Source organism: Gobio gobio, assembly GCF_949357685.1.
Source record: "Gobio gobio genome assembly, chromosome: 4".
In the NCBI taxonomy this organism is placed as follows: domain Eukaryota; kingdom Metazoa; phylum Chordata; class Actinopteri; order Cypriniformes; family Gobionidae; genus Gobio; species Gobio gobio.
In genome coordinates, this window is record NC_137100.1 from 34927970 (window position 1) to 34947847 (window position 19878).

At 36.1% G+C, this 19878-nt stretch overlaps 2 protein-coding genes across 2 annotated transcripts; one reads left to right on the top strand and one right to left on the bottom strand.

The window, feature by feature from the left end:
- Window positions 1-2908: 2908 nt before the first annotated feature.
- Window positions 2909-7123, bottom strand: tmprss4b (transmembrane serine protease 4b; the record flags this gene model as incomplete). Its single annotated transcript, XM_079815256.1, has 10 exons — window positions 2909-3073; window positions 3191-3333; window positions 3488-3577; window positions 4185-4351; window positions 4599-4761; window positions 5296-5339; window positions 5432-5548; window positions 6284-6410; window positions 6691-6843; window positions 6985-7123. The coding sequence occupies 10 exons, from the start codon at window positions 7121-7123 to the stop codon at window positions 2909-2911; spliced, it is 1308 nt and encodes a 435-aa protein (XP_079671382.1).
- Window positions 7124-8356: 1233 nt separating this feature from the next.
- Window positions 8357-18021, top strand: tmprss13b (transmembrane serine protease 13b). Its single transcript, XM_079815340.1, has 13 exons — window positions 8357-8482; window positions 11364-11517; window positions 11621-11731; window positions 11925-12050; window positions 12177-12303; window positions 12673-12768; window positions 14678-14721; window positions 14821-14983; window positions 15160-15329; window positions 15654-15752; window positions 15845-15987; window positions 17247-17399; window positions 17578-18021. The coding sequence occupies exons 1-13, from the start codon at window positions 8468-8470 to the stop codon at window positions 17584-17586; spliced, it is 1410 nt and encodes a 469-aa protein (XP_079671466.1). The 5' UTR covers window positions 8357-8467; the 3' UTR covers window positions 17587-18021.
- The last annotated feature ends 1857 nt before the right edge of the window (window positions 18022-19878 follow it).

The window sequence follows — 19878 nt, forward strand, 5'->3', positions numbered from 1 at the left end:
TCCAAAATCAATTTGAGAACGTAACGTGCATAACCTGCCAGTGTTCAAAACGATCTCCTTAGCCCGATTCACAACGGTAAGCTTGTAATAATGTGTTTGGTACTGGTAGCTTTCCGTGAGAAAAAACAAGCTTCCGCTGTTCGTCTTTGCGTCATTACGTCACGTCTGTATACGTGAAGGAGTCTGGGCTATTAGGCTATTTTGCATGTGTGGATGCTGCAGGTGGCCGATCGTTTGTGGCCTCCTCTTACATCAGCTGGAATGTAATTAAACTTGTCATTTTGATGGCGGCTTGTAATCCAGAAAGTTCAAAACGACAATCATTGTTGACAAACTGGTGCGTTGATAGAAAACCCACACTACACTTCAAAACATTCGATTATTCCGCGCTGAGAAGCTGTGCCGATACACAACCCATGTAAAGATAACTCCACAAATAACTGCAATTTCAGGGTTAAAACAGAGATGGTGACAAAGAGGTAAAACTTACAGACTGCAGCTTTAAATAAAATTCTCCAATAATCTGTTTTTGAAACTACAGAGCTGCTGTACAAAACAGAAAATGTCACCTCTAAAAGACAGATAGCAAATTATTCCATCATATTAAAAGATGTTACCTCTATTGGTTTTGATATTTAATGAGATAAAAATAAAGCAAGTTGGTTATAAAAAGTAAAGGATAATGAAACAAATCTACTGAGAGCTCTCCCTAGAGCTACACTCATTATTACTGAATACTTGAAAGAATTTTAAAGATCTTTGGATTCTGCAATTATTGAAGGATTGTACTGTGAATCCTGGGTGATGTTGGTCGTACAGTTCTCACGCAGTAAGTCTTCCTTGATCAAAGCAACTTGTTTTCAGTGCCAAAAGTAGTTAATTTCAGATAAACAGTTAGTCAGAGGCTATAACTGTTTAATTTCTTGTAGATTTATTATAACTGTAGAGCGGAAAGAAATCTGGTAAAATTTATACCAAATTTGGACCTGAAAAAACAAAAACAATGTATACTGTATATCCAGTAGTTTTCCTCTCATACCCCTCTATAACATCAAACTGTGTCTATGGAAATAGCATATTTTCTAGTATTTTCTTTCAAATGTATTTATTTTAAATTATAGTGGCGTAATTGAAATGATTGTAATTCTGTTTTGGTCACTTGAATGTAACCTTAAAAACTTCTGTAGTCTGTAGTCAGGGCTCAACTTTTCAAGTTGTGATCGTGTCATTGCACTGGCTTCAATGACACTTGAATCAGTTGTGCATTGAATGAGTGTCTTATTTAAATTTTTGATCCTCAGTTGTTGTTTTTTTTTGTTTTTTATCTTCTGATGGAACACAGGTCAGTAAAGCAATACACATTCAGAGGGCTCTTTAGTATCATTTAATAGGAGACATATGGAGAAGGTACATCCATAAACTTTCAAAGCACTTGTACTACCTCTTATTCAGAAATATTTTCACCATATTGTGCTAAACTTGTATTTAATATTTCTGCATTTAATAATTTTAAGATTTTGGAACAGTCTGTTTTCTCAGGTCATTAAGGGAAAGAGTTTGGTATTCTGCTTGATATTAGGCTTTAAGATCTTAGGGCTTTTAATTAATAGTATCCCACTCTGTCTTTTATTCCCTTTATTAATGCACCATTTAATGAACAACAGTTTTGGTTGGATTAGCTATTATTTGTGAGTTTGAGATTTTTCTGACTAAACCGCAGGCTAATACCATATCAATGGATAACTTCCTGTGAATTTTTTTTCTTTTAATTTTGTTTAAGTGAAGTTGTATCTCTGTTAATGCGTCATGTTTTTTGTATTGGAGTTTGAATCTAGTTTCTGTCCGATACCTTACAAACAACCATTTCATGTAGCCAAAAACAAAATCATATCTTGATGTTCAGTGTGTCGGTTCACTCAAACTGTGATTCTAAAACAGATTCTGTAAAGCTCTCTGCAGCTCACCATGTGGAAAATCAGAATGAGGAAATGCCAGAGACAAAGCAATATAGAGAACGTGCCAGAAACCAGATTTTATTTTAAGTTATATCGTGAATGTACAACTTCCGTATTTGTGTGCAAGCTATACAAATGTTATTAAAGCATCGGAGTGCTACTTCAACTGTTTTTTGAAAAGCTGGATCAGAAACATTCAGATGCTTTATGAACACTGTAAGCTAAACCAGGCTGTTAGCGCACAACTGTAAAACCAATGGGAATAGAGGCCTCAGGAGTCAGCAATTGGAAATCCCGATACTACATTTCAATTCAGCACAGAGAGTAGAAATTGTTTGACATCAGTCCCTGCCAAAACTGAATGTAAAAAAGCATGCTATATCATAGATGCTCCACAGAGCATAATCCAGAATTCTTGATCCCATTGTTTCCTCAAACCAGTGTGCAGGCCTGTTATTCCCCACGGGACTGGACAGTCATGCATACATTTCTTTATTACAAGCTACACAAAATGTTTTGCATAAATAAATGTGATGGATTGGAAAATGCATCAAGCTTTATTATTTATTTTTTGCTTTCTGCATGCTTTTAGTTAGAGAAAAAAAAAGTTAAAACACTTACATTACTTTGATAGCTTTACAGTGAACATACAGCAGTCTAACTGGAAAATTGCCATAGTGCTACTTACAGTGAACAAGTGTGGCTAAAAAAAACGCATGATGTTTTGACATAATACTTATGTCAAATTGAACATCAAATTGATCATTAAATTGAATGCCTATATTCCCGAACATTGTGATTTTCTGAATTACACTTTTGAGGTGATTGTCTTTTCTCCTTTGTGTCACGAATGCATGAAGTGATTCATCCAGGATTCACCTCCTTGGATGTCTCTAAAATGTGACAGTTGATCTTGAATTAGATTTATATTTCTTATATATTAATTTGCACAATCATGTGACGCATACCTCCATTATAGTGTAGATCCAGTCAAGAAGTTGACTAACATCAGTGTAAACTCCAGGTTTTCCCTCTCGTGCACAGCCCACACCCCAGCTCACTATGCCCAGTAACTGCCAACGAGATGAAAGGTACACGAGCGGACCCCCACTGTCCCCCTGAAAAAGAGTCATTACTTAAAAGTGAAAAAAAATATATATATATTTGCCTGGATAATATATACAATATTAGATATACATATTTTTAAAAAAGTCGCCCATTTTATTTTTTGTTACCTGACACGCATCTCTATTTCCCTCAAGAAATCCAGCACAAAGCATTCTGGGAGTAATGGCGGAACCATAAACAGAGGGCTTTGAACACTCTGACCTGTCAATCAGTGGCACTGAAGCTTTCTGCAGCACTGAGGGAATCTCACCTGTGGAAAATGAGAATGAGGAAACGCCAAAATATAGAGGGTGTGGGAGAAACAGAACAAGAGGTGGACTGCTGATTTAAAATAGGTAGAAGTTCACAGTCCTGCCTTAGACTTAAATTGTCCATTAAGGGACAACAAACCCCTTTCATCTTACCTTTTTCCTTTAGCAATCCCCACCCAGTCACCACAAGCATCTCCTTCACAGACAGCTGGTGTGGGGGTAAACAAACTGGCAAGATCAATTCTAAGGGTAGACAGTGAACAAGCTTTAGCCAATGACATTTATTTGGGCCCCTTTTTCTTATGATAGACATCACAAACCACTCTGACTTTACCAACCACTGACAATGCTGCCTTGGTTGCTAGAGTATCGAGACCAAGAAGCTTCTCAAAGGAATCAAGTTCCAGAAATTACTTTGAGAGATCCTTTCATATTTTTTTTCCATAAAATTTAGCAAATAGTTCACCATATTAAAATGTTCTTGCCCTTGTGTCTTTTTAAATCTGTGAGCTATTATAATATAACTGTTCAAAAAAGTATTGTCCGACCGTCGATGAGGAGGAAATATAGCAACCAGACCTCTTGGAACTTTAATTGAATACCCCTGGAATATAGAAATGGCCACTAATGGATTTCTCTCTTTATTAATTTGAGATATTTTGCTGTAATAAATAAATAAAAGGCGGAGGGGGAAATGGGGGGGGGGGGGTTGTTACAGATGCTTAAGTGGGGCTTGAGCTATTTGAAATGTCCATTTTGTTTTCCATTGAAGTATAATTTTGTCTCCATTCAGATCAATAATAATAATAATAATAGAGAGTAGGTCAACAGAATGGATGAAGTACTGTACCCCCGATTTTGACAGGCCTGGTGAGTTTTAGCATGGAGATGTCAAAGTCATTACTCAAGCGGCTGTAGTCCTTGTGGATAAAAATCATCTCTACACTGACACCCCTGGATGCTGTCACTTGGGTCTGACCCAACACCACAGTCCATCGACTCAGCTCTCGTGTCCGGCTGAGAGTTGTGTGTGCGTGAGAGAGAGAAACAGCAAGACAAAATAACATGCAAGTGGACCAACCAACCAATAAATCATACATTTAAAGAGGTAAAAATCTGTTCTTTTATTATAAAGAGAAGCATTTTATTTAAAAGCAACTGTTTCAGGTTTACCCATTTAAGACATTTTGCCAGTCAACAGAGTGATTTAAATGAAAAACTCATTTAACTGAAAGTCAAAATGTTCCAGTTGTGAATGACTCACCTTGTGAAACAGTGAGCCGCTGAAATAATCCAGCGCGTGGACAGTAACGCTCCTCCACACACGTGCTGGTGGTTCCATTGAAGACTAACCTGCCATGGCCAGTGTCCAATTGTGGTGTCCTCCCCACCAACAATACGGTCCACTCCCACCACCTCCCCACAGTCTGCACAGCCGTTTATAACGATCAGACATGCTTGCACAAACAATATTAGTATGCTTACTAACGCCTGAATTTGAACTGAAAAATAAAGCTTGAACTAAAATTGCCATTCAAATTTGAATGAAATGAAGCACAATTAAACATTATTTGAAATAAAAAGTTTGTCAAAGGAAGGTTGGTCAAAAGCTTTAAATGTTGGATGTCTTGTTTCAAAGGACCATCTATCAAGGCAACAAAAAAAAAGGTAGAGAAGGGGGAAAAAAATGATGTTTTTTTGCAAATTTTGTTTCAAGTCAGGTTGATTTTAAGTTTTACAAGTTGATTAATGATTATTAAACTTTTTTGCAAAGGTGGGGGTATAATTAAGCTATTTGTACAGTTGTGAATGGAATGTTATTTTTTACTTTGGTATTGGAATAAGTATTGGGTGTGAAAGAAACAAATGTTCAAAATTTGATAATTTTAAATCTATAGTGTGAAGTTGTTTTTATGATTAAATAAAGTTGTGAAAAACACTCTCTCTCGCTACAGTCTTACCTGAGCAGGACACAGACACCACTGAGCCAGATAAACATTTATCCCTGTGAGAGAGAGCATAATTATTTCTATATGTAAATGACATGTGATATGCACATAGAATTGATCACAAATGACTTTACCCAGCGCATCTTACCTGACTGAGAGGAAATTCTGGATGCCAGAGTTTGATGAGTCATTGCTGACTGTAGCAAATGCATTTTGAGGGTTGAAGAGCAGACTCTTCACTGGGACTCGTGTACTTCGTGGACTCCTGTAATGTTTATTTTTGTGTTTATACAGGAGATCTTTCCTGCACTATATTACGAAGGCACTGCTCTATACTGCACTTAATGGGAAGATGATCAGATTTCTTAGCTCGGTCATGACGACTGAGAGTTTGGCATGGTATTGAATGTGACAACGTTAATGTGTTTGGTCTTGGTGGAATAGATCTGATATGCTGCTGCTGTAGATCAAGTATGGAACTTGCCATGCAAATACACACACAACATGCTGCTGCTGCTGCTGCTAGTGCTACTGACAAGCATACATTAATCATGATGCAGCAGATCTATACAGGTGGAGCTGGGGAAGGTAGAGGGTTTCTGAAAGCAATATTTCTGATAGGCAAGTTTTTTAATGTTGAGCAGCGAGCACATTGGCTTCTGATTAAAAAAAAATCTAAATATTGAGACAAATCGCCTTTAAAGTTGTCCAAATGAAGTCCTTAGCAATGCATATTACTAATAATAATAGATTTTTTTAATACATTTACGGTATGAAATTTACTAAATATCGTCATGTAACATGATCTTTACTTAATAGCCTAATGATTTTTGGCATAAAAGAAAAAGTGATCATTTTGACCCATACAAAGTATTTTTGGCTAATATACTTGTGCGACTTATGACTGGTTTTGTAGTTCAGGGTCACATTTGGTTTTACAGCTTAATTTACTACTGATCATTGGTTATCAACCACTGTGCCATGTCTGTGCTCTGCTTACACTGTATAGCCCAGTTGTTGACAGGTTAAGCGTGTGTGCTTTGTCCTCCAGTTATCAGCACACACTGTTCTCCATCCACCCTCATTAATGAACACCTGCAGGACCAGTCTGTCCCCCATCAGTCTCACTACATAGGTAAATATAGATGAATCACATGTTCTCCTACAAATGCATATCTGGTATACTAAAGCGAACAGTAAAAATTTCTCAAAAGTGGTGTAAAAATAAAGGCTATTTATCCATGGCTCTATGAAGACACAATCTTCGCACTAAGAAAACAATGGTTCTTTTAATAATTATGACTGAAAGTTTCCTTGGGGAACCCAAAATGGTTGTTCAATAGGCATCCATGTGGAAAAACCCCTTTTGCAACCTTTGTTTTTAAGAGTGTTTGTGTGCATGATCACCTGGATACGTTTCATTGGTCCGCAGCTTGGATATACATGCGATCTCGTCCTCACCGCCTGCACAGTCAGCCTTGCCATTACATGCCTTCTCTATTGAAATGAACCTCAGTGAGCCAGAGCAGAAGAAAAACTTGGTATTCACCGTCCTAATGACTGGAAGGTGTACAGATAAAGAAACAAACAGAGAGAATTATTTGCAAGGTAGTTTTATATTTAGTCAAAGTGATAAAAAAATGGCATTAGGTACAAGAGAGATAACAGATAAAGAAGAATGACATGTCAATAGATTCTTACTGAAGTACAATCCCACTATCAAGGTTGCCAGTATGACTAGCACACAGCACACGGTTATGATGGTCAATCTGCAGCGTGCTCTGCTTTCCTCTGTCCTCAGCGTGCTTAATTCTCGCCTTCGTTTCAGCCTCAGGGCCATGAGAAACTGGGAGAAGAAAGGCTGATGGAAAGAAATCTATCCAAATCAGGGGAGTTTACTGGCCCAGCAATTTAATATGGATTTGTTATCCTCTCTTTAGCAGTGTATGAGACTTCGCTAACACTAACTATTTTCTATGGCTAAATACATTACAAAAATGTTATTAGATTTGTGCTTAAACTGCTGTTTGTTTCCTACAGTTCTAATTAGTGAATCTCACAAGGTTTCCTAACATATAACTGACTGCCAGCTCAAAAAACACCGGCAGTGTTTAGAGACTTCCTAGTTATCACCTTCACTCAGCTGGTCTGCATTAACTAATGAGTTGGGTGGAGATAGATTTGACGGGACTGTGGTTGAATTCAGAGCAGCATACAAGCATGCTCCTACTATTTCTTCCATACATGTATGCTAGCATACTGCCATATATGGCAGAAATAGTCAAAGTAGTATGCAAGTATGCTATTCCGAATTTAAAACTAGGTTTAAATGTACTTCTCAACTCTTAAAATCCTTTGTATTGAGTTCGGTATAGCTTAATTAACATGAAGAGAATTTGTCTGTGCCATTTAAATGCATTAAATAATTACAGCACTAGAGAAGATTTTTGTTTTCTTGAATGTCAGGCGCTGGTTTTTATTGCTCATTTGTTTGTCATCTAAAAAAGACACACCTTGCTAAATAAAAGTTGTGACGTACAAGATACAAAGGTGTTTAAATAGCCTACGTAAGACACACACCTATATTGATGCATATTTGTCATTTTTGTATTAGAAATGTATTTATAAATAATGACTATATTTTGCTTGTGACTGTGTGCATGTGAATGTGTGTGTGTAATGTGTCCATTATTCTCTTGTTACAATTATTCATATCTTTGCACTGTCAGTCAATATATATATTCAACACTCACATTATCTTGCCTTCATTCTGAAGTTGTGTGAGTTATTGTGTGAAATTTGAAATATGTGTAAACATACTTTTGTGATGGAGAATGACAATCTGATGCCATCCATTATAGTTTCTTGTTTCCAAATTTCTGTTGTGCTTTAATTTATAATGAAAGCAGCTGATGTAAAAAAAAACAAAAAAAAAACGATTCTGTTCTCTGCGTGTGTATCTACACTACAATGTTTCTATGGACATGTTGTTAAGAAACATTAAAGGGCTGCCTGTAAAAACCAGTTAAACAGGAGTGGGAGAGCGAGAGGACGACATGAGTTACTCCAGGGTGAGTTCGTCCTGCTCTGATGATGTAATAGTTGTACTGTGTCACTGACAGAGAATGAATATATAGCTGAAGTACAGGTAGAGTCTACCTGATCTATTCAAACAGATACTCACATGGAGCACAGACAGGTATGAATACTTTAATAACCAAATATTTCCAAAACAAACATAGATACAATCATTTAAATATTGTCCCTTGTATTTTGTAGATTAGTTATTTCTGTGGTTTTGTTATTTTGTTAATATATTATTATAAACGTTGAGTGACTTGCACTAAAATTGAATTAGTATGTGTTCTTATTGCTGTAATGTTTTTCTCTTAGTGACTAGCTTGTGTACTACAGTTGTCTTGGTAGTTGTCCTAATTGACAGTTGGATTAGTTGACTTGTATCCTCACCTGTACTAACTATTAACAAAGTATATAGCCACATTCTAACTTGATTTGTTTAGAGGTTTTAATAGAATTAGTAATGTAATTAGTTACAGAATAGTTATATTCTATAGGGATGATAAAAATTAATACTATATGCGACCAGGTGAATGAATCACTGTGTGTATTACAAAGAACATGTTTCAACTGGGTGCTGTTAGAGAGAATGAGATCTGTAACATGCCTCAAAAAGGAAGGGCAGATTCTGAACCTCACAGAACAATCCTGGTAACAACACTATTTAAAATCAAAATTTAGGGTGTCATTTATTGGACAATTATTACAGATAGTTTTGTGAATTGAAATACAGAGAACAGATACACAATCATCTGGATTTGGTCACACCTTACACCGGACTTAACTGACATTTTTTTCACTCCAGTATTTTAGTTGCTTCATAAAATTGCAAAATACTGTCTTGATAAATAGATTTATGACGATTTTTAAAACCATTTTCTGTTCAGTGCGCTATGTGAGGCAAAAATAGGCTCAAAGTTGAATCTCTACTGTGTACACAAAATGTGCTGCTTAGGCAGGTGTAAATACCGTAACCTGTTAATAAAATATACAAAAAATAAATATATATATACATACACTGCTTTCGTGTGTACCTAATGTACAACAGGTCTCACTGTGGAAAAAAATGGCTGATATTTAAAAAAATATAAATAAATAATGGTTTCACTCAGTGGCGTCAATTCACCAAAAGCCAAGGGCTGAATCCGAAATCGCCCCCCTATACCCTCAAAAAGGGCAGTGGTGTTCTAGATCCCACACATTGCATCGCGAAAACGAGTGTAGGCTATGCAACGGCTGTCCGAATTCACTCACTTCAAGTGAACTGTATAAGTGGATTAATGTAGGGAATAGTAGTAAATGAGGGTTTAGGGGGCGATATCGGATTCAGCCACGGTATGGCAGACCCAGACCCTGATGACGTCATCCAATCAAATTCCCTCGACTTGACAGTGCCACTTTCTCACACTCAACTTTTTCCAGCATTTCAAAGCTCAAAAGTCTCAATATTAGCCGATTTAAATGTTTTTATATATATGACTACAAATACTCATACTTTTTAGGATTTCTTTTCATCCTACAAAGATGGTCCTGATTTTTTACACTAAAAGTAAATCAATCAAAAACCACAGCCAATCAGAACAGGGCGCCAGAGAAAAATCTTGACGGCACTTGCAAGGAAAGTAAATATTTTTAAAAATACATAGGCCTACTGAGTTACTAAAACAATCTTTCAGAATACACTTGTTTTTTTCACAGTTTGAACGTTCTTGCTTCCATTTGTTTAATTTCAAGATCAGAGGTGAATCCATTGTTGTTTTTAATAAAAAGCCACAACGCTGTGAGCAATAAACAATATTCAAAGTCACATCACACACGTTTGACATTAAAAAAAGCACATAAACACTACCTGCTGAGATTATAATTTCCATACTTGTTGTTGCACGAACTGTCGCCATACCCAATTAACGCCCCTTTATTTTGATGATTCTTTTAATACATTCTGCTGACTATAAGTAACATTGCACCTACATGTCTACTAACTCTCATTAGCCTGTTAGTAAAGTATTAGTAGACTGGTAGGGTTAGGGTTAGAATAAGTTGACATGTAGTTGCAGAGTTAATTTTAGTTAGTAAAATGTCTGTTGGGGGACCACCACAATAAAGAGTTAGCAGATATTAAGCAGACAGTCGACTAATACTCTAATGAGAGTTAGTTGACATGTAGTTGCAAAGTTACTTATAGTCAACAGAATGTTCAAAATGGACCATCAAAATAAAGTGTTACCAAAAAAATACTCAATGTAGTTCTAGTATAACAGAATTAATTTTATTTTGTTTTGTAGTGCTGCAGCTGCTGAAAGCACAACCTGAGCCTGCTGTTGCAAATGTGTTATGAATTCATTTACACAATGTGTGCGATGTGAAACAGGCCTAAGATAGGTTGGGTTTCATTATGAAAAAAACTACAACAAATTCAAGACAAACAATGCTTAAATGTGTATAATAATGCAATTAAATAGCTAAGAGACCTGATGTCTAAATTGCTCCGTCAACTCCATGCAATGTCTTGCTGCTGTCTTTATAATGTCAATATGTGTATGTATGTACACAAGTCTGTGTACAGGGGCGTTTAAACACTCATTTGAATATGGAGCAAGAGGTTCATTGCATGGTCATTCATTAGGTCAGGCAAGACCAAAAAAGTAAATTGGGCACTTTGGTTTATCAGCATGTTTATGTCTCACATGGTAATGGTAATCCCCCAGTTCAAATTTGTATCAGAAAAATCTGCATCACACATTCAAATTTGGATTGCAATTTTTAAATAATGTTCTAAAATGTATTATAATTTGGTGATTTGAACATATGTCCTTGGTGAAATATGTCCCACTACATAAAGCAGTGCCTTGAATATGAGACTTATCATAAACAATTTATTTGAACTCTGATTGGCAGTAAAGTTGTTTACAGTGAATTTAATTGAATGACAGATGAGAGTGTACAGTGATTAGAGCTAAAGACTCCTTTGTAAATATCTTGCCTTTATTTAATGAATACAGACTGAGGCCCCACCCTCATATGACTCTGCGGTGAATCGGAACACGCCTCCACCTTCATATCCGAGTCTTCAGACATTGGCGGCCAACCAAATCCAGCCGGACAACATACCCCAGCCAATAATTCAAACAGCTGCTCCTTGTGTAGTAGAGACAAGTAATACTTAATAACACACACCAACTATAAACACATAGGTTTTTAAACATGGTCATTAAAAGTAAATTAAGCAATAAATAAATAATTTTTTTGTTTTTTGCAGTCCCGTCACAGAGAAGGCAAGTTCTTGGCACGAGCAAAAGGTGTTGCTATGGAGGGTCTAGTGGTACTGCTGTTGTTGTAGTGCTGGTTGTAATTGCCGTTTGGCTGGGAGGTAAGCATATATTTTAATGTATGTAGTCATATACACAGTTCAAATACTGTAAATACTGGGTTGAGTGTATTGTATTTTTACTTTAAAAAAAGCTTTCAAACACTTACATAACTTACACTAAATTTGAATTTGGTGCAATGAAGAGTCTTTTCACATGTCTTTTAAACACATTTTATTTTCAATTCCTGCACAGTCCGTTATGGGTCAAAATTGTGGGCTCTCTCCGAGAGCACAAAGGAGACAGACACATGCCCCTCTTCATCAGTTGATTGTGATGGGAAGAGAGACTGCTCTCAAGGCAGTGATGAAACTCGCTGTGGTCAGTGTCAATCACATACAAATATATGTCAAAAATGAAGTGATTTTTAAATCTCTTTTCATTTGGAAATCATATACGGTTGGTATTCTGAAAGCAAACACTGATTTGCCTTTAATCTTTCTATAGTGAGGTTTGGTACAGCAAATGAATTGCAGGTCATGACCTCTAAGTCCAAGCTCTTCCTTCCGGTCTGCGCACACGGCTGGAATAAAAACATAGCTGACCAAACCTGCAAACAGCTTGGCTTCAGACAGTAAGTACAATATATAAATACACACAAACACACACACACACACACACACACACACACACACACACACACACACACACACACACACACACACACACATACACACACACACACACACGTCATTCTTGTGTTCTGAAATAAGACAAGCACACATTACACAGCATTGACAATTTAAAAAGGTTTTCTACGATGTCAGTTCAGATTCAGTAATATTTTTATTTATTACGCTGTATTTTCATTTATTACATTTAACCTGGTTTTCAAATAGCCATGGAAGCTGGTGTGGCATCAAATCTCAAGCAAACAAACACAATATTAAGGATCTATGTATGAATTGGTATTCATGTGTGTTTCCGTTCATGTGCTCCACAGGAGTTATGAAACTGGTGTTTTGCTAACCACCTCATCCTCCTTTCAAAGTGTGACCAGTGAGTTTACAAACACCATCCAGGGGAGTGTTAACAGAAGGTAAAAAGCGATAAAATAAAAAAAAACACAGAACTGGTAAACTTTACTGCTGAAAATACAATTGAAGCAAAAAAAAAGAAAAAAGAAAAAAACTAGTATAACCGGAGAACAAAAACACTCCAAAAAAAGAGAGAGAGAAAGAAAGAAAGAAAGAGGAAGAGAGTTATGGCAATCCGTTGATGTATGGCTAATTCTATGCTAATGCTAAAGTTTGCTAAATACCTAATTATGGCCTTACATAACTCTAAATAAAACACTGATTTGGATTTGCCATTGGATACAATTACAGTCAATAGGAAACATTTTTGCTGTCGTCTTTTTAAAATATTGCCTAATAAATTGTATATTGACGTATTAATTATTAAGGCAAAAATGCTGTTTTTCAATAGCCCTGAAATGGCAACAGATTCTTCACAGCAAGCAATAACCATAATTTCACCGTCTCGGTTAGACCCGATATAGTCCAGCTGTGAGTAACCCACTTCGCCAAAATAACCTTGAATTTGGTTACATGTTGTTTTTGCTAAAAGTCAACCGTGATTACAAGGTGTTTGGTTTTATTTCTTTGACATGTTCATGTTCTAGATCAGGGGTTTTCAAACTTTATGATGCCAAGGACCCCCAAATATGATGAACCTTTTATGCGAGACCCCCTTCCTAAAATCCATCTATATATTTTATGTATGAAAAAAACAGTTGAACTGTTAGATAAATAGTAAGAATAACAGTATAAATATAACATATTGTTTCCAAACTTAAGCTTATTATACTTAATGTTGGATGTATAAACCCGAAGAAGAACATTTTCAATTAAAAATTATTTGTGTAAGCAACTTTCACAATAAATGTATGTAAGCAGCTTACGTACTGCGTTAAGAAAACTGCTTTACAACCCCAGTGAGCAAGATAAAGGGGACTTTATTAAGAAAAACTCACTAAAGATACAAAGCAAACATATACAATTCTGGAAAATATGTATACGGCAAGAAAAGAGAGAAACATTTACAAATGAAACAGTTTGAATATTCGGTAGACTTTATCCTTGCTTTGTCTTTTTATTCTCTGAAATTTTCTTGGGATCCCTTAGAACCTTCTGGAGGACCCCAGTTTGAAAACCCCTGTTCTAGATGACTAGTCTATTCTATGGTTAGATGTCTATGAAATTTTCACTGACAGCCCAAATTTTGAATTGTTTTAGCCTAGACGTCAGCACTGTGTTTGGACAGCTATTAGACATCTTTTAAATGCAAAATTGCTTGCTGGGTTTACAGCAGGAACAGAGTTTAAAGATTATGCCTGATTTCATGACAAAACAGAAATGTATTATAAGCTTTTATATAAATTCACAAAATTTGATTTGTATGTCAACGTCCGTTTTTTTTATTATTCTTTTTACATAACTTAACTCAAGACGGTCGTTTTGGCCATATGTAAAATAGTTATGAATTGCCATTACATTTCTTTGGAAAGGGAATATACCTAGAACACAGTCTGAATTAAACGTTCTCCATCTGCAATCAAAGAGATTTTTATCAAAGATTAATTTTTACAACAAATCTCTATCAATGTATTTTCGTTTATTATCGTTTATTATTTAACCTGGTTTTTATGAAAATAGCCACGGAAGCTGACATAGCATCGAATCACACGCAAACAAACATTAAACAATATTAAGGATCTATGTTTGAATCTGTATTCATGTGTATTTCAGTTTTATGTCCGCCACAGGCCATACATAGATTTAAAATAGATATAAAAAGCACTGTGGATATGGCAATGCATAATAAAAGTATAAAATGTATAATTCAGTGTATTTAGATGCAGAAAGGTGTAAAGAAATCCAGCGAAACAGAAAATACTCTTGGTCTCACTCTCAATAGTGTGTGTAACAATGTTGTTTTAATTGTAGTACATCCTGTCCTGGTCAGCAGATCGTGTCCCTGAACTGCAGCAGTGAGTACCCTACACTGTTGTTACATGTTATTGTCACATGATAATGCTATCTAAGTATAAACACTCTCTTTCTTTCCCTCTTGTTTTTTCTCTGTTCAGAATGTGGAAAGCCACCGGTATCCACAAGGATCATAGGGGGAAGTGTGGCTGCTGAGGGTCAGTGGCCGTGGCAGGCCAGCCTGCACTTTCAAGGGCATCACACATGTGGAGGAACTCTGGTGGCTCCAGACTTCATCATTACCGCTGCTCACTGCTTCCCCAAGTCAGTATACATTACATTTGATGGATGGATAGAAGATTTGATGACTAGTCTACATGTTGGAAAAAATATTGTAGCCTGTAATTATAATTACAATTAATGAATACACTACCAAACAATATCCAAAAAGCATGGTTGGATGAAGAGATGAATGAATTTGCTTTCTCCCCTTTTCTTAGAGAATCCCCCAGCTATCAGTTGCCTAGTAACTGGAAAGTGTATATTGGTTTTGTGTCCCAGCTCCAGCTTCCCATCCAGTATCATGTAAAGCAAATCATTTTACATGAGAATTATGACCCAGCAACAAAAGACAACGACATCGCTTTGCTAAAACTTGATAAACCTGCCAGTGAGTTAGTACACACATACACACACACACACACACACACACACACACACACACACACACACACACACACACACACACACACACACACACACACACACACACACACACACACACACACACACACACACACACACACACACACAAAGTTACAAATACTTTATTACTCAAGTAGGGTACATTATATGATGTAAAAAAACATAAACATTTGTGTGCAAGTCATAGCTTAACCGATATAATCCTGTAGCTATTAACTGTCTAAACTGCCATAAAAATAAGTCAAGAGGCATTTATGACCACTGATGTGTTTTGTACATAATGTTAAAGGTAATATACAGCCTATCTGCCTACCTGTGTTTGGCCAGACATTTTCTCCTGCCCAGCGGTGTTGGACTACTGGTTTTGGAGTTACCCGGCAAGGGGCTGGTATGTATGTGTAATTGTGTATGTATTTTGTTGTCTGGGTTTGCATGTAGGCTATTAATGATGCTGGCCTCTCTCCACGTGTGTGTTTGCAGATAGTAGTTCCACTTCTTTGATGGCGGTCACAGTAGACCTGATAGACTCATCTGTGTGTAACTCACCAAAGGTTTATGGCGGAAAAATCACAGAGAATATGCAGTGTGCAGGGGATCTTAAGGGAGGGAGAGACTCCTGCCAGGTTAGTTGCTGTCTTCGCTTGCAAATGCTGCCACCTTTTGGTACAAAATGATTTAAACTTTGTACTGCATAATGCTTCAGTTAAAGTGCAAGGGCGTAGAATTTAGTAGGGAAGTTAGGGACCAATATCCAGCGACTAATTGTCCCTCCCTAGCAATAATTTTGATCAAACCCTTTTTTTAATCAAAGTTTACCCTTATTAACTTTAGCTTAATATTGTTAAACGGAATGTATAAAGCAAACTGAAATATCCAACAACACTGAAATAAGATTGTGCAGTTTATCTGCCAAACGCGTAGATCTACTCTGATGTACTCTAAAGTTAAAGGGATAGTTCACCCAAAAATGAAAATTGTCATCATTTACTCACCCAGTTGTTCCAGACCCATGAATGTCTTTCTTCTGCTGAACACAAAAGCACATATTTGGAAGAATGTTGGTAACTAAACAGTTAATGGGACTCCATTGACTTCCATAGTTTTTTTTTTTTTTTTTTCATATAATGCAAGTCAGTGGAGTCCATCAACTGTTTGATTACCGAAAGAAATTAATACGGGTTTGGAACAACTTGAGGGTGAGTAAATAATGACAGAATTTTCATTTTTGGGTGAAATAACCATTAGTGAAGTTATTAAACGTAATTTCGGGAGGAGTACGTCCATCTAATCTTCCAATTAATACCAAGGTATAAAACCAGCAGCTTACCTCTTCCCATTTTTAGTTCCTGCAGCATCCCTCCTCCTCCCCTGCACCTCCTTTTGTACAATTTTGCCTGTTATAGGGTGGCAATCGGAGCTCGGGTAGAATATCCTCTCCGAGCCCCTCTATAGCAGATAGCAAGCCAAATCTGTTTACCACTTTCACTAAGATTATATGGGCACACAAACTCGTCTGTTAAACTGCCTCCTTGTCGTCATTATTACCTTCGAACAATACAGAATTGATAAATTGAAGTCAAAATAAGCTAAAAACCTTGATGTCAATCCCTGAATAATGCTTTTTTTTTCCAGTTTTTAATGTAGGCTAAATGCCTGTTTCGATATTTTATCATTATTTATTTTATCAAGTATAGAAAGCTAAATTGTAATGCTGTTGGTTGCATAATCAAGACTATGAGTGAATTCCTACCTATATCAATAAATAAATGCTTTAGATGACATGAAATTGCAATTAAGTCTAATGTTTAGTTAATGTTTTTTTGTATCATTTCTTTTTCCTCTTCTCTCTCTTCTCTCTCTCTCTCTCTCTCTCTCTCTCCAGGGTGACAGTGGGGGTCCATTGGTGTGTAAAGCTGATGAACAATGGTATCTCACAGGTGTAACAAGTTGGGGAGATGGCTGTGGAAAGCTGAACCGTCCAGGGATCTACAGTAATGTAGGGCGACTATTAATGTGGATATATGGCAAGATGCAGGTAAAAACACACTACTTTTACATATTTATGTGCACATACACATTAATTTAAAATACAATATTAAATGTAATGAAGATACTGACACAAAGCAATATGAATTCATCATGTTTTACATATTTTATTTATTTGTTATTTTCTTTTTCTCTTTTTCTATCCCTCTCTGTTTCCTTAATTACAGAAAGGGTGACCATGACCTTCGGCGACCTTGAAGAATAGGCTACTCACACTAATCTGCTGATTACAGATTTGACAACATTTTGCACAGAATTAATTTTATTTACTGAAATATCTTTTCTCATTATTTAAGGTGACAGTACAGGTGGCATACTTCTGCAGTATATGCTCAGCATACTTCTGCAATTAGCATTATTTCATTTAATTTCATTATTTAAATTATGAAGATCCAAAGAGATTTTATTCCTTTTGTAAATAAGAAGTCTTTTATTCTGGAGATATGAATGTTCTTAAATAAAACATAGACTGCATAGTTTTAGGAACAAAATAGCAGAACATTTAAGCAGTAAAGTTATCTCTGGATGCATTATTGTGTATTATGTATTATGTAGTAAGAAGGTCATCAACTACTGTTTCCTAACAATAAATGCTACATGAAAAGAGTTTCAAAAACATTTACTGCCTTTTTAATTGTACAAGTGTCCTTCATTCTGAGAGTAAAACAGTAGGCTGCGATGGCTTTATTTTAGCTTTTTAGCCAACATTTGCTGAAAATTAAAACAGTACTACTGTCCGGGATGGACAAATTCTTTCCTCTCTGAAAAGGTGAAAGTTGGCAGGATCTTTTAACATAGTCATAATCATTAACTTTACCAAGAATACCTGACTTAGTCCCTTTCATACTCTGATAGATTTATCTTCCAGCTTATTAAAGAGAAAGAGAGTAAACTTGCTGTATGTGGACAGAAGAGAGGGCTTACTGAAGAGTCAATGTTTTCCATTTACACTTATTTAAAAACAAGAGATATCTCCTTAGGCAATCTGTTGGTTTTATGAATTACTCCCGCTCAAAATTAAAGTGATTAGTTATGTATTTGTTCTACACTTTTGTATTTGTTCTCTTGGAAATTACAGATTAATGTTTAACTACCCACTGAAATAGAACTAACAGATAAATTAACTGTTTGGAGTCCTTCTGAAATCTCAATGTAATTTATCAACATATTTTTCATAGTCTATATTACAAAATGTGTGAAAATCACAGTGTAAATCATTTTTGGGAGTTTACATCATGAGTTTATTTTATTTATGTTTTTATTTGTCTTATATCAGATTATTTGGCCTTCAGAGATTGAATCTGTCTCTCATGGTCTGCTTGTTTCTTAATGAGCTTCATGAAGTGACCTTGTCAGCTTATTGCAAGGGCACATTCACCACTGCTCAATGGTTAGATATTAAGAAATGGCCTAAAGGCTTGAGTTTATGTGCATGTTTTGAGGTTTACTGGATAAGACAGGTCAGAGTAAAGGGTTTGAAGGTCGTTACTTGCGAAGCACACATACATACTCTCCCTCTCTTTCCCGTAACTCTTACTGATTTGTCAATCGCTCCACCATTACAATTCCACCATCGGAAAGTTTAAGGAGCTCCCGGAAAACACCCAAACTCCTCTCTCACTTATACTCTCATACGCATATATCACAGCTGTGGAATTATCAACTCTGAAACTAGGAGATCCTTCATCACCGCTAACGATGGGAGTGGGTAAGTTTGATTTAACTTTACACTATTTTGATAATCAGTACTTAGTTATATATCACACAACTTAAATGGATAGTTGACTCAACAATTAATATTCTGTCATCATGCATTTACTCAGTCATGTCGGTCCAACCCTGTTTGACTTTCTCTCTTTATAACACAAACCACACAGTTTTGGTTGATGTCAAAATTTTTCCTTTTGGGGTTAACTATCCGTTTAGACATCTATTAGAGAATGTAAGAATAATATTTACACTAGGTTTAAAGTTAACATGATACCCTTTGTGTGTTCTCTCTTAAGAAAATACAGAGTATTCAGATGCTGATTTCACCTATGGTAAGAACGCCTGATGGTTACTGATACAACTAAAATATTACACAGAACTGTGGAATAATCATAACACATTTCAGTTGACAAGTTGACAAATTAAATTAGCAAATTAGACAGTCTTATCTCAAGGGAACAGTCCTGCTCACGTTAGCTGAAATGATTTTTTTGTTTTACAACTTTCATTCAAAGCTTTGTTTAGGATCACTTTTGTGGATATCTTGTTTGTAATTATCTATTTGTGCAATTATGCCAGATTATGAGTTAATCAGAAGAGGTGGGCTGATCTTTGCAGCTGTTTTGTTCTGTTTGGGCATGGCTATCATATTCAGTGAGTATATCTAGATTTGTGCAATCTACAGCATGTCCTCTCTGCATACATTATAATAAAGATTACCATCAAACATTTGTATAGTCAAATGTCATCTTTTTTTG